Here is a 15903-nt window from a genome sequence, read left to right on the forward strand (position 1 = left end):
GTTTTATGTTTACGCAGCGCGATACGCAACGCAACGTGTAAAAAGACAGTACAAGTCATTATAATCAGTAATTATGTCCCCACTGGATGCAACAAATGCCTCGTTTATAATGGGTTTTAATGTTTTTGTCTCGTCGCTCCGGCCGAGACACGGCATCACAGTATGGTAGGGGCGTAACATTTCCGTCACACGCTTGAGGTATTCGGCCAATCACAACGCACTGGATAGCTGGCCAATCAGAGCACACCTCGCTTTTCAGACCGATGAGCTTTGTAAAAATCGACTTTCAGAAAGGCGGGGCATAGAGGAGAAACAATAATGTACAGTATGTGGAAAATAATGTGTTTTTTGAACCTTAAACCGCATAAACACATTTCATTACACCAAATACACAACATAATGTTCTTTTTAGCAGCATCATATGACCCCTTTAAACTTTATTTTAGTTTTAGTTATTTTAGTACATCCAGTTACACTAAATGCAAATGAGAAATGTTTAATTTTGTGACATTTTATTTATTAGTTGGGGGTTATCATTTTGAGTTTATTTATTTAAAGAATACTGTGTAATGAATTTAGTTAAAGTTTATTATTTAAATAATATTTATGTAGAATAATCATTGTTTTTAGTACTTCTAGTTAAGAGTATTAGTTAAGATTCTTTAAATTATCTTTAATATTTTGGCAATATCTTAGTTTTAACACTTACTAATACATTTTTAAAATCAAAAACTCTATCTGTTATATCTCTCTATCTATCTATCTATATATATATACAACAAAGAATAGTTGTATTTTTATTAAATAACATTAACAAAGATGAATAAATCTCGTAAACAATATATTGCTTATTGTAAGATAATGTTAATGCATTAATTATTGTTAACAAAAGGAGCTTTATTGTAAAGTGTTACCAATATATTTATTGATTTTTAATTCACAAAACATTTTTATTTATTAATTTTTTTAAACAAAACAGCTTATAGTTTTATAAAGTTATTTTTCTTTTTAAACTATGACTTGTGTATTAATTGACTCTTCTTATGTTCTCAGGTATCGTGATTTCAGGCATCCTCCCAGTCACCCTAATCAGTATGACTTCAGCATTTATTATTGGCACGTTATTGCTGCCAAACTGGCTTTTATGATTGTGGTTGAGGTAAGTGACTAGATGTGAGACAACTAATGATAACTTAATAATACATGTTTGTTCTGTTGTTGTAAATATGCGGTTTTCTTCTCCTCGCAGCACATTGTTTATTTCACCAAGTTCATGCTGTCCTACATGATCCCGGATATGCCGGAAGCTCTGAAGGAGCAGATCAAACGGGAGCGTTACCTGACGCAGGTCATCCTGCACGAAACCAACATCAAACACTTCAAGGAGCTCATGAAGCCCATCGCTGACAATCTGCAGAACGAGATTGAGGAACCAGAGTTGGATCTGACACTGTGAAGCCTTAAAATGCCAACTCATGTCAAACCTGAAACTACATCTGTTACCGTCCTTCACCTTAATCCAGTGTTACTCATTGCGCGGCTCGCGAGCCTCATGTGGCTCGCCAAGCTTTAATTTGTGGCTCACATGGCAGATGGCAGTAATTAATGCGATTATATGATCAATACAGATATTTAATAAAAACATTAAAAACAAGCAGGGCTATAACTAAGCCATTAAATAAACTCACACCGTGTCTACACCGGACACGAGCGTCGTGGTGCAACGCCACAAAAGACAATAGAACCCAATATAATTATGGCCCTATGATTTCTGCGATGCGGAAAACACGGACGGAATCGCGGAAACCAGTCATAAAAACAGAATTTACTGTATAAAGCGGAATGTCACGGAATTTGTCAAAGTTTGGGTGAATAAATCAAAAGTAGGTCATTACACTTAAATCAAATCGCAATATTGACTGGTATCTGTAAATATTAAGCTGCAAAAATACCATTTAAATATGAATCCTGCATGTCTCTTTATGAATGAATGGCACAGACGCGCAGTTTCGTTTACTACACACATACTGAAGCGCGCAGTGCTTTCAGCGTCTGCTGTCTCGCTAAATGAGAACATAAATACATGAACAACAGTCAGTGTCTGCTCTATTACAAATAATTTATATTTAAATATAGACTAGAAAGATATTTAAACTTGCTCTGCCCTTACGTCCATGACATTGACTCACTGCCGAGTGCCGAGTTGTCTTTCCAGCGCTTAACGCCGAATGTGATCTTGGATGATTTGATACATGATGGGCTAATGTAGAAGCAAATAACTTAAAATAACTTTTAAAAAGAAACCCCTTTGTATTGCATTGCATATTGTATGTTCAGGGATGACAGATTGAGAAGCAGACATGCTATTTATGACTAGATGTAATTTTGTATACTTTGCAGTAAAAGTGGCTCTCCTATTAACTTTGTCCTATAAGTGCAGCTCTCATGAAAAAAATAGTGAAGATCACTGCCTTAATCCATGAACCGCACCCCATCTCAGACTCCAATTCAGGCTTAAGCCTCAAACAAACACGACCAAGAATGTTTGCATAGTCATTTTCATTTTAGCAGACGTGTTGTATATTATGATCACTGTACTGGTATCTGTATCTGAATGAAGTGCTATAATTATCACAGATAAAACAGGAGAAGGGCCTGTTTGTTTGTTGCGAACGGCCACTAAAAAACATCAGCCTCGGTTCTGACAATCCATTCAGTGCATATTGTTACATATAATATTGGCATATAATATATTATCAAAACCAGATATGTGATCTTTAACCACTTTTTATTGAACTAATGAAACAAAGAAAATATATTTTTATTTTTAGTATTATGCTGACACATCAAGTTTTATGTTACCAGCTAACATTTCAATCATGCTCTGTATGTTTGTGAATATTACCGTATTTAGTTTGTTACCAATTTGTAAAATATGATGTTTACATAAATATATACATACGTATATTTGCACATATTGACCACATTTTTATATATAAAAAAATAAATGATTGATGATGTACAATGTTGACTGTTTACATCATTGCATGCTTTAATATTTTGCTTATATATTACAACTTTACACGGTAACACAGTAAACGTCAAATACACAGTAAACCGTGTTATTATTATTATGCATTAAGATATGTGTGTGTTAAATTGTATTAGTTTTTGCGTTTTCTGTTAAAATTATAATTTGAATACTAATTTTGTCTTTTTTTTTTAAGTTTTTTAAAATAAAATACGTTTGCATTTTTTTATTTTTGTTAGTGATTATTTTATTTCGCTTGAGAAGAACTGCAAAATTCCGCTCTAGCAATTTTTTAAATTATTATTATTATTTTTTTTTTTTTATCAAACACTTTCTTAGGGAATACAAAAGTGAAAAAACATATGCCAAGGAAAAGAGCCTGGGGTTCAAGGATGGCCAAACAATACATAGCTATTAAAATTCAAAAGAGAGAGAGACAGAGAGAAATAATAATAAAATAACAACAAAAAACAATTGCATTAAAAATCAATCAATCAATAAATAAATGGGGGGAAATTTTTTTTTTTTTTTAAACACCAAAAAGTGAGCATGCATTCAAAGTTTTAGTTGCCTTTTTGTTACAGGAGGTAGACAATAACTTAATACAGATCTTAATATCTTCTTGAAAGTGAGAAAAAAGGGGGGTAACTTTCATAATCTTGCATTTATGACTAAAATAAATTTTGCAAGCAAAATAATTAGGTTGCAAAGAAAGTAAACATTTTCATATTGCTTCTCAAAAGTTAAAAATCCAAACAAAACATCATTAAAGTAAAAATCAAAGTCATTATGTCTCGCCAAAGTTGCTCAAGCTATTTTTTTATTTGTGAAATCATCGTTACAGGTTGAGCTGAGCAAAGAAGAGCTGCAACGCATCATATCGGAGGCTAAAGAGGAGTTAGCGTGAGATTTCATTTGCTTACTACGGTTTTATTTCAGGCTCGAGTTAAAGCACGTTACATTTTAAAGACAAATGAGACCATCCCATCTAGACTGTAGGTTAATTTGATGACATTTCTATCTGATTTCTTCAGGGATCCCGGTGATGAGGAGGAGGAGGAGGTTGATGAAGGTGTTGTCAGTGAAGAGGCATCAGCCCCGGCTGCTAGTGAAGAAATAAAAGAGGAGAGAGATGATAAGGAAGAGGATGATGAGCTTGCAGAGTACGGACTGGACAAATATGATGAAGAAGACATCGGTATGTAAATGACACTCGTTATTCATTGCCTGATTGGTTGATCTGGCTTTGAATGTTAACATACGACAAGCGTAACAGGCACTCAGTAGTTAGTCTCGCGTAGCCACTAGCCAGACCTTCAGAATAGGCTTGTTTGAGATGCGCCTCGCCTGAAATGTAGGCGGCTGCAGTGAGAGGAGGAGTGAAATAAGAGCAGGCAAGACGGACAGTTCTGACCTCTCGAAGTGGAACAGACCAACGAGATCAAAGGCAGATATCGCGTTATTCACACTCATGTGCTGTGCTGCTAATAAACGTGATATAATTTCAGTTCTGTTGCTTTTATGAAAATAAATATGATGAACAAGACACTCAAAGTGCTTGCTATTTAATTCCATACGAAAGGCGTATTTATCATCCATTTTTACTTTAATACAGGGCTGTCCAAACTCGGTCCTGGAGGGCCGGTGTCCTGCAGAGTTTAGCTCCAACCCTAATTAAACAATTGGCCAAGGCCCGGGCCCGACATGTCAAACAACCAATCACAGTTCGTTTCGTTCAGCGAGACACACCCGTCTCCCGGAAATCCTGCAGAATTCAACCAATCCGATGACGACTTTGACACTCCTGAAGTGTTTCCACTTTTGTGTCCCATATGCATCAGGGGCAAGTTCAAGCTCAAACCGGTGCCAACGTTTTGCTACGGTTTCCGGTTTGAACGACATGTTTCCTGAAAACGGTGTGCAACGGGGTTTGAGATGCGTTTTCTCTTGTTTGGTGGGTGTCAAAAATGTCAGCCCAATCAGCAGCAACATGTATATAAACCACGCGGTATTAAAGAGACAGCTCGCACAATGTATCGAGCGTATTTTGCAGCATTAAACACGTATTTATACCGATTTCATCAGGCTCCGAAAATTCTTCAAAAAGAACACAAAGAATGGCCTTCTCAGCTGCCATAGTTGCAACTCTTGCGTCATCAGAACAGAGTGTTCAACGCACCACCGTTTCTGTTTAAAAAACGTTTTGCACCATTTTGTCGGGGCTGAACGCAGCCCAGACGTTTAGCCAACGGTCCGTGGGCGTGACGTCTGAGGCTGAGACTACTCAGTAGTGATGGGAAAAACAAAGCTTTTTGAAGCTTCAAATCAGTTGCTTCGCAAAAATGATTCACTGTTTCGAAGCACTCGAAACACCACATTGTGGTCAAAACTGTGTAAATGCGACAAAAACTCATGTCAAAACATGCATGAAAAGAGCTTTTACAAACCCAATGCAAATGCTTTATTGAAAGTATAATATATTAAGTGCAATTAAAATAATAAAATACCATTCTGTATAATATGTGTTTTTTTAAATAATTATTATTATTAATTTGCAGGGCTTGTTTTGTTTGTTTTATGGAGAGCTTGTCTAAACAGGCCAGAAAAGAGCCTATTAACTACTACTCATCCTTTTAATTGCACAAATGTCTCGTTAAAATGTCTACAAATTGATAAAACTGATCCGAGATCAGGTTGAAACCACAGACGCTGGTTCAAAGGTTCGATCTCAATGAACTGACATGATTCACGGGTTCACAGAGATCATCACCTCCCCAACGGCAAACCATTGAAATTTCAAAACAGTTATGATGTAACTAAAACCTCGTTTACTGAAATCACGTGACTTTGGTAGTTTGATACACGCTCGGAACCACTGTTTCGAAACAAATGATTCACAAAGCAGTGCTTCGAAAGCGCCCATCACTATCACTCTTTGATCTCTCAACCAATGGGGTGAGTTTAGGGTGGGGCTTTGTGTTCGCCTGACCAATAGAGTGCAACAGTGTCCGCCCACTTTTTTAGCATTGTTGGTTCTATACGTTCTTTTTGCGTTCATTTTTTCCCATAGGGATTTTATAAACCAAGAACCAAAACAACCAGCTACGAGGTGAATCACAACAGTACAAAATTTGATTTGAAGCAGAAAAGTTTTTGAAAATCGGACAAAAAGACGACTTAACGACTTTAATGAGGGGGGAAAAAAAACTAAACTACAGTCCCATGAACCAATGCGAATGACATAAATTAAAAACGATGCAGAAATTAAAAAAAAAAACTTTACTTTTGAAGTTGTTAATTGTGTATATTGAAATAATATATTTTTACTGCGGTGCTTCATGGGAGTGGGCGGAGCTCAGCACTCATGTGGCTTGCTGCGACTCTCTGATTGGTGGAATTTGTTTTACAGCATTGTGGGTAATGTAGTTTTTCACCAGGGATTTTGCTGTTAAGTTGAAATAATGTGGGCTGATGACTTTAATAATAGCATATGCCATTGATTAACAACCTCTGAGCTCACAGGAGGTCTGACTATAATGGTTTTGAAGTTATTGTTAAAAATCAATTCACCAAAGGAGAGAAATTAACAGCATTTTTACTTCGGGAAAGTTGATCTCTGAACCTGTTTGATATTTGATGATGATGAAGATGGTGCAGATATTCACTTTTTGCTTTTTTGTCTCTTTTGTAGCCACATCAAATCTTGGAGACAGTCTGGCAGGACTGACAGTGTTTGGCACCAATGAAGAGGATCCGTACGTCACCATCAAAGACACAGTGAGACGCGCTAAACGCGTTCAGCTTGAAAAATACAAGGTTTCTTCATCATGCAGGTGAGTTCATATGATGGATCTGTGTCTCTGACCTGCGGTGTGTGTTGCAGGATCAGTACGAGCGGGAGGATTTTCAGATTAAACCCACTGATAACCTGATTCTAGCTGGACGGGTCGAGAAAGACTGCTGTAACCTGGAGGTTTACGGTAAGCAGAGTGTTATTTAGCATCATTGAGATCTTATATACTGAAGAGCTCGTCTGATGGGGATGCTGATTGATTGATTGTGTGTGTTGTCAGTGTTTAACTCAGAGGAAGACTCTCTGTATGTGCATCATGACATCCTGCTGCCTGCGTATCCGCTGTGTGTGGAGTGGCTGAACTTTGACCCTAATCCAGAGGAAGGACGAGGTGAACATCTGATGACGTGATATAGTCCTGGTGTTAAACTAATTACTGTAACTAGCTCAAACCATTGTTGAACTCACAATTGCTAGTTAGAAGCTATGAATTTTGTGATTATTTTTTTCTCACTTGATGTTGATTTCATGCAATTATTATCATTAACTAAAACCCAAACCATAAAAAAACATTTTCATTGCTTGAAATAAATGTTAACTGAAATTACATAAAATATGAAAAATTTAAACTTATTTTATTTCAGCTAGTTGCCAAAGCAACATTTCATTTTAATTTAGTTGAACTCAAAGCACTATAATTACTAAAACTGAAATAAAAATCTGTAAAGATTATGTAAACATAAAAAAATAAGTAATAAAAATGATTAAAACACACAACAAAATTACTGAAGCTATAAAATTAAAATGAAAACTCAAAATACAAGATTACATATGTGTGTGTGTGTGTGTATAAACATAATAAAATAAATGTTAACTGTAATAAAATATTAATTATATTAACATATAATATAAAATTATTAATAAAAAACTTAAAGTGGTGGTTCGCTGGGTTTTTTCTAGGCTTGATTGTGTTTGTGGGGTGCAGTCTAACATGTTAATGCTTCGTTTATAAAAAAAATATTTTTTACATAATTTACCTTTATTCCACACAGCTCTGTCCCTTCTCTGAGAAACGGACTGATCTTTTCCTGTTTTTATGAAGCCCTGCCCCACACAGTATATGTATGTATGTATAAAAGTAACTAATAAAAATGACTTTAAAAGTGTTTTATTTCAGTTAGCAGCATTTCATGCAGGGTTTGTTGATGTGTTGTGCTGCAGGGAATTATGCGGCTGTAGGGAACATGACGCCTGTGATTGACGTCTGGGATCTGGATGTAGTGGACTGTTTGGAGCCGGCCTTCTCGCTCGGCAGCAAGAAGAGGAAAAAGAAGAAAGCAAAGAAGGTGTTTGATCGTACTCGAGTCGCTTCTTTTTCTTTTTTCTTTTCTCTTCTCATGTCATTGATGTGTTGAGTTTAGCATTGTGAATGCTGCGCTGTGGGAGTGTCGTGATGTCAGGTGATTGTGAGTGGTGTCTTGTGTCATCGGTGTGATGTGTTTGTGTTTTGAAGGTGGCTGAAGCCGTCGGCGGACACACGGATGCTGTGCTGGATCTGTCCTGGAACAGACTGGTCAGGTGAGACGGCTGAGCTTCACTGAAGAGCAGATGCTTTCCTTCATGCCGTTGTCAGAGTCTGATGAGTGTTTTTGGTGCAGGAATATTCTAGCGAGCGCGTCTGCGGATGAGACGGTGATCCTGTGGGATTTGGAGAAGGGAAAACCAGCGGCGACCCTCACAAAACACACCGATAAGGTGCTGATTAAAAGAAGTCTCTTCTGCTCACTAAGAGCTGTGTTTATTTGATCAAAAATACAGTAAAACTGTGAAATATTTTTACTATTTAAAATAACTGTTTTCTATGTGAATATATTTTATAATGTAATTTATTTCTGTGATCAAAGCTGAATTTTCAGCATTATTACTCCAGTCTTCAGTGTCACATGATCCTTCAGAAATCATTCTAATATGCTGATTTGCTGCTCAAGAAACATTTATGGTTATTATCAATGTAGAAACCACTTAATATACAGTATTTTTGGAAATAAATTTTAAAGATTTTTTGATGAATAGAAAGTAAAAAAAAGAGCATTTATTTGAAATACAAATCTTTTCTAACATTATTGTCACTTTTGATTGGCTTTTAATGTATCTTTGCTGAATAAAAGTATTAATTTCTTTAAAAAAAAAGAAACAGTAATGTATTGCCAGTCAGGGCTTATTTTGCATTAATTACCATTTCACTGCAAATTATAATGCCTATTACACCGCTATACACCAAATAAATCAATAATTGGATGTTGATTGGAGTGTAAATGATTTTATTATGTGAGCAGAAAAAGTGTAGGGTGATACGAGAGAAATCAAAACAGTCAATTGTACAGTTTAACATCATTATCATTAACTAAAACCATTTAAAAAACATTTGCGGCAAATAAAATAAATGTTAAAGGGTTAGTTCACCCAAAGATGAAAATTCTGTCGTTAATTACTCACCCTCATGTCGTTCCAAACCCGCAAGACCTTCTTTCATCTTCAGAACACAAATGAAGATATTTTTGATGAAATCTGAGAGCTTTCTGCAGACCCTGCAGAGACAGCAACACAACTGAAACGTTCCCAGGCCCAGAAAGTTAGTAAGAACATTGTTAAAATAGTCCATCTGACATCAGTGGTTCAGCCGTAATGTTATGAAGCTACGAGAATACTTTTTGTGCACAAAGAAAACAAAATTCACAACTTTATTTAACAATTCTTCTCTTCCGTACCACGACGCATGCTAACCCTTTAACTGAATAAAAATATGTATATATATATATATATATATATATATATATATATATATATAAAAAATAAATTGAATGAGAATATGAAAGCAGTGAATGCAAAACATTGTTTGAAGTCATATATATATATATATATATATATATATAAAACAAAAACTAATAGAAATAAAAGAAAAAAAAAAATTACTAAAGCTTTAACTCAATTGAAAATAAAAACAGAAATATGGGGGAAAAAAAACATTTAAAAAAATTTAAACTACACTTAAAATGAAAGACGCTGAATTTCCACCCGTTTGAGGCTCAAACTCTCCTCAGCGGATCATATGACAAGTAGGTCAATCAGACTGTATGCCTGAGCCTGACCAATCAGAGCGCAGCACGACTGAGCCTGACCAATCTGAGCGCAGGACGACTGAGCCTGACCAATCAGAGCGCGGTATGACTGAGCCTGACCAATCAGCACAGCACAACTTTATTTAACAATTCTTCTCTTCCGTACCACGACGCATGCTAACCCTTTAACTGAATAAAAATATGTATATATATATATATATATATATATATATATATATATTATATATATATATATATATATATATATATATGGTATGACTGAGCCTGACCAATCAGCACAGCACGACTGAGTCTGACCAATCTGAGCGCAGGACGACTGAGCCTGACCAATCAGAGCGCAGCACGACTGAGCCTGACCAATCTGAGCGCAGGACGACTGAGCCTGACCAATCAGAGCGCGGTATGACTGAGCCTGACCAATCAGAGCGCAGCGCGACTGAGCCTGACCAATCAGAGCGCGGTATGACTGAGCCTGACCAATCAGGCGCAGCGCGACTGAGCCTGACCAATCAGAGCGCGCTATGACTGAGCCTGACCAATCAGAGCGCAGCGCGACTGAGCCTGACCAATCAGAGCGCGGTATGACTGAGCCTGACCAATCAGGCGCAGCGCGACTGAGCCTGACCAATCAGAGCGCGCTATGACTGAGCCTGACCAATCAGAGCGCAGCGCGACTGAGCCTGACCAATCAGAGCGCAGTATGACTGAGCCTGACCAATCAGAGTGTTGTGTGTCGCAGGTCTGCGATCCTGTACGACTGCCGCAGTCCAGATGACAGCCATCGGATCTGGCGCTTCAGCGGACAGGTGGAGCGCGTCGTTTGGGACCATTTCTCTCCGTGCAACTTCCTGGTGAGCGGCCGAGCCGTTTGGTGGATTTAATGTGAATTCTGAGCTGGAATAATTAGTGATGTACGTTGCAGGCGAGTACAGAGGATGGCTTCGTTTATTGTCTGGACGCTCGTTCGGATAAAGCCGTGTTCACACTCAGAGCTCACGATGGAGAAGTTTCAGGTCTGTGCAGTCTCACTCACTTTAACATGTTCATTACTTAAAATATAATATAAAAAACTTAAGCTTGTTTTATTATTTAGTTGCCAAGGCAACATTTCTCATTTTCGTTTAGTTAAACTTGAAGTAAAAATAATTAAACTAAGGCTGAAATTAAAAAACAAAACAAAACATGTTAACATAAAAAAAAATGGAGGAAAAAAACAACAAAATTACTAAAACATTAACTAAAATTGAAATGAAAACAAAAAATATAAAAAATAATTCTAATTACTGATTAAAAACTATAGTAGTATACTATTGATTATACTAAAATAACTCATAAAATAGACTCAGATCAGAGTTAATATAGTTAATAAAACTAAATACATAAAACAATTTCGTTATTTGAAATAACAATGTTTAAAAATAAGCTTATTTTGTTTCAGTTGCCAATTATAAATAAAAAAATGCAAATATGAAATTATAACTCAGTTGCAGATTATAAAAATATAGTAGTATATCAGTGATGGTAAAATAGTCTCAGATCATAAAAAAGGCTTTTTGAAATAAAAATTAATAAAAGCTATATAGACATTAATACAAATGCAAAAAACAAAAACAAAACTTGAACTAAAATTAAAATGAAAAAAACTAAATATGAATTATTTTGTAATAATAATCAAATCTATGCTAGTATCTCAATAATAGTAAAACGACACAGTCTCTGATGATGATAAGTTTCGTCGTGTTTTCTCAGGTCTGGATCTGAGCAGTCAGATCCGCGGCTGTCTGGTCACGTCTTCAGCAGACAAACACGTGAAGATCTGGGACATCCTGGGAAACAAACCCACCCTGATCCACTCCAGAGACATGAAGATGGTGCGTATCTTATATATACACACGAGCGTCCGGAGCGCCTGAGAGCGGCTTCATAACGCGCCTCTGTCTCTGTCAGGGCGGTGTGTTCTGCGGCTCCTGTTGTCCGGATCTGCCGTTCGTCTGTGCGTTTGGAGGACAGAAGGACGGGCTGCGCGTCTGGGACATCAGTGACGTCGCTGCAGGTGAGAATCTCCAGCGGTTCCAGAGGATGTGTGTGTGTTTGTTGCTAACAGTGATCTGTTGTATCTCCAGTCGCGGAGGCTTTCAGCAGTCGGGAACGTTTGGTGGTGAATACAGTATCCTGAGCGTCCAGCAGTGAAATGGACGTCTCATAACGACCCACATCATGTGAGACTGAGTCAGCGACGGGACGCACAGAAGACTGAAAATCATGGATCAGCGATTCATAGTGAATGAAATAACAAGCATCTGTCAATATACAGATTTATCTTATGAAAAGATATCTTCTGATATATATGTGCTGATGATATCAAATCTTTGCTGCCTTTGACAAATGTTTGAAGCCGCTTTCCTTTGAGGGAATCTTGACGATTGAATTTTCTCTCCATATTTCCTCTTTTTAGGAAATGTATAAAGAATTATGATAAATAATTTACAGTATAAATTACAGAATCCCAAGGCAGTTGTCTTACTCTGTATTTCCAAATGATATCTGTCAGCATTTTACGATTCCAAACTGATCAATTATGAAAAACAAATGCTTTATCATAAATGACTGATTTATTATTGAATAAAACAATATTTATGGCGGTGTTTCGCTGCCCTCCAGTGGCGTATTGTGGTACTGCTGGTGTTTGTAAGTTTATTTTTTGCCATTTTAAAATATTATCTTTCATTAATGTTAGTGAAAACGAGTTGCCTTCATGATTTTATTTTATCCTAATGAATAAATTTGATTTTATCCATTATTTTCATTTATCCTAATGAATAAAACAATATTTATGGCGGTGTTTCGCTGCCCTCCAGTGGCGTATTGCGGTACTGCTAGTGTTTGTAAGTTTATTTTTCGCCATTTTAAAATATTATCTTTCATAAATCTTAGTGAAAACGAATTGGCTTCATGGTTTTATTTTATCCTAATTCTCCGTGATTATCCATTTAATATAGTTATTTTGGGAAATTGGAACCGCGTCCGGATATTTAGGCCGCCAGAGGGCGCTCCACGCATAACAATGTTAATAAATTACAATGCCAAAGACTATAGAAAAGGTACTTTGATAATACCCAGATTAATAACAATGAATACCACATATCTTAACGAAAGAAAAAGTTTTAAAATGTATTTACCGTACAGTGCAGTTTTAATTAAGAAAGGGGGTTTGTAACGCTGCCTCCTAGTGGGCTGCGAGGTACTGCAAGATAACTAATTTGTAAATAATTGTTAAATGGTATTTTCAAAACACATTTGAATAAAATTAATATGCTACAATTTTTTATTCTGCATTTATTCCGTTTCTCTATCTCCAGTGGGCTACGGAGAGTGACCACAATTTAAATATTATTATTATATTTAGTTTGCCAGTCTTTACTATGCCTATGTTTTTTTTATCGATAAAATAAAGCAATTTTGTAAAATATTGATTATTAGGACCTGAACGACCACGGATTGTTTCCTACCCGGAGGGATATTTGTGTAGCGCACGGTCTGTAATAGTTCCGCTAGAGGGCGCTCTAATGTTAAAAAATTGAATTCCTCGGTGAACTTCATTCAAAAACTAAGGCGTATTTTGAGTCGAATTGCAAGACAGTTCGGATTACAACCACAAAACTAAACAAAACACACATGAAAGATTTTTTAAAATATGGATTAATGTAATGATATAGACCGCAAACGTCGCAAAACGTGTCTTATTTGAACCGCGAGTTTAACTTCCGTTCCTGTCTGTCGTTTCACTTCCGGCGGACAGCATGGCGTCGGGGCACATCCGCAGACTGGCTAACCTGTTTAACCGAGCGAGCTCCAGCAGAAATATTAGAAAACTCAGAGGTGAGCTCTCTTAAAGAAACACATTCACATTTTGGTTAATAAATAATCTGAGTTTATTTATGCAGGACTGAGCTCTACTGTACTCTGCAGCCTTTCTGGCCTCAATAACGAGTGGTTTTGTGCTGGTTTGGCTTGTATGCGTTTACATTCAATGACAAAACGACAAAAAATTTGCTGTTTTTTCAATTTTAGCAGGAACTTTTCTGTCATTTCACAACAAATCTACTGTCAGAGGTTCATCCATTAACGACAACAGGTCAGTGATGCCAGTGCATTCATATAGTCTTCATAAATGCACACTTGATTGTTCAGTTATAATATACGTGACCCTGGGCCACAAAACCAGTGATAAGGGTCCATTTTTCATCATAAAAGATTTTGGCATGAAAGGAAAATTGATAATTTTGACCCATACAATGTATTGTTGGCTATTGCTACAAATATACCCCAGCGACTTAAGACTGCTTTTGTGCTCCAGGGTCACATATGATGGTGCATGAGCAGTTACTGTATGCCCAGCTTCATCCATACCTGATAAAGTGTTATTGTATTGCTTGCTTACCTAAAATGTGTCATTTCTGTTCCAGTAATGTAGAAATCGCAGTGACGTCTGATGGAGACACAATAGTGTGTTACCATCCGACAGTAGACGTACCCTATGAGCTCTCACAGGTGTGTATGATGGTTTCTCAATATTCGTGCTGGTGCAGAAGACCGCTTTGTGGAGATTTTAACCATAAGTGTTTGTGTTTGTTTTGTTTGTTGTAGCCGATCGTCAGGCCGGACGTCGTCAGTGATCATGCAGAGACACACGAGCAGGTGCTCAAAGCCAGACTCGGTAAAGAGGTGTTAAATAACAAACAGGCCCCGACCATAGAGGAGCTCAGTAAGATGTTTTACACCACCAAACACCGCTGGTACCCCATCGGACAGTGAGTTTGCATTGTGTACTGTACATACAGCATATTCTGCCATGTTTCAGGTGAATGAACTGGTTTGTGTTTCTGTTTTCACTACAGGTATCACTCCAGACGCAGAAACCCAAATCCGCCCAAAGACCGATAGTCTGGGATGTCTTTAATTTTCTTTGTACATGAACTGCTGCACATTAAATAAACCCTTCCTTCAGCTATTGGTTTAATGTGTTGTGTATTATAATTTATTAATGGTTGATCATATTAGAATGAACTAAAGCCATAAAAAACATTTTCAATATTTGAAATAAAATTTTAACTTTAACTGTAATAAAACAAAAAATTGTTACGATTATTTTATTTCAGCTAGTTGCTAGGCAACATTTATCATTTTCATTTAGTTTAACTTGATGCATTAAATTAACTAAAACTGAAATGAAAGTTCATACAAACTATGTAGCCATGTTAAAAAAAAAATAGTAAAAATGACAAAAACAACAAAATTAAAATGAAAACTAATTCCAAATATTTTGTATGTTAACATTTACAATACAAATTGAATGACTGGTTTTTAATGTAATGTTTTAAAAACTTGAGTGCTGAAACTCAAAAAAAGCTACTGCAATTTGTTATCAAATATCGATCAACATTTGATTTTATTTTCCCAGTGTAATATAAAACATTCAACATTTTTTGTAAAGTCAGAATAAATTTGGTTAAATAAAACTTATTTAATAATTAACTTAGGTAAGCCAAGTTTATATAGCACATTTCATGCACAAAAATTATTAAAAGTGCTACACATAAGGATTTTAAAATAATCATAGCATGCATAAGAAACCATAATAATAAGTTTCATTTATATAGCGCCTTTCCAGGGCTCAAGGACGCTTTACAATGTACAGTCCACAAGAAAAGAATAACACTGAAAGGGTAGACAATGATGACAAACAATATAAATAAATACAATTAATATAAAGTTAAAAAAGTAATGGATTTAAATGTATTAAACAAGAAGGAAACAGATGCATAATAAGTACTGTATAATGAGCAATTAAAAAAAAAGATTAGTAATTGATTTAAAATGTATTAAAACAAATGCATGTATAAGATTGTACAATGTTTTAAGGCGGGGGGGGGGGGGGA

The 15903-nt window shown here is 36.2% G+C and overlaps 2 protein-coding genes and 1 pseudogene across 3 annotated transcripts in view; all 3 read left to right on the plus strand.

The window, feature by feature from the left end:
- The window catches only part of LOC107662203 (anoctamin-6-like), a 20767-nt gene extending 19025 nt beyond the window's left edge, over positions 1-1742 (plus strand). Inside the window, exons 19-20 of the mRNA XM_016452135.1 lie at positions 1054-1159; positions 1250-1742. Coding sequence (XP_016307621.1) covers positions 1054-1159; positions 1250-1456 — 313 coding nt within the window. The 3' untranslated portion in view covers positions 1457-1742. The remainder of the gene's footprint in view (positions 1-1053; positions 1160-1249) is intronic.
- Positions 1586-12257, plus strand: LOC107662230 (periodic tryptophan protein 1 homolog; annotated as a pseudogene).
- A 1252-nt stretch (positions 12258-13509) lies between these two features.
- Positions 13510-14968, plus strand: LOC107662200 (39S ribosomal protein L42, mitochondrial-like). Of its 2 annotated transcripts, none has more exons than XM_016452132.1 (5): positions 13510-13843; positions 14039-14099; positions 14431-14515; positions 14612-14775; positions 14863-14968. In XM_016452132.1, the coding sequence occupies exons 1-5, from the start codon at positions 13765-13767 to the stop codon at positions 14906-14908; spliced, it is 435 nt and encodes a 144-aa protein (XP_016307618.1). In that variant the 5' UTR covers positions 13510-13764; the 3' UTR covers positions 14909-14968. The 2 variants fall into 2 exon arrangements, with proteins under 2 accessions (XP_016307618.1, XP_016307617.1); XM_016452131.1 differs by having other exon boundaries at positions 13511-13843; positions 14036-14099.
- The last annotated feature ends 935 nt before the right edge of the window (positions 14969-15903 follow it).

This window comes from Sinocyclocheilus anshuiensis, unplaced genomic scaffold, assembly GCF_001515605.1.
Source record: "Sinocyclocheilus anshuiensis isolate Anshui unplaced genomic scaffold, SAMN03320099.WGS_v1.1 scaffold1543, whole genome shotgun sequence".
In the NCBI taxonomy this organism is placed as follows: domain Eukaryota; kingdom Metazoa; phylum Chordata; class Actinopteri; order Cypriniformes; family Cyprinidae; genus Sinocyclocheilus; species Sinocyclocheilus anshuiensis.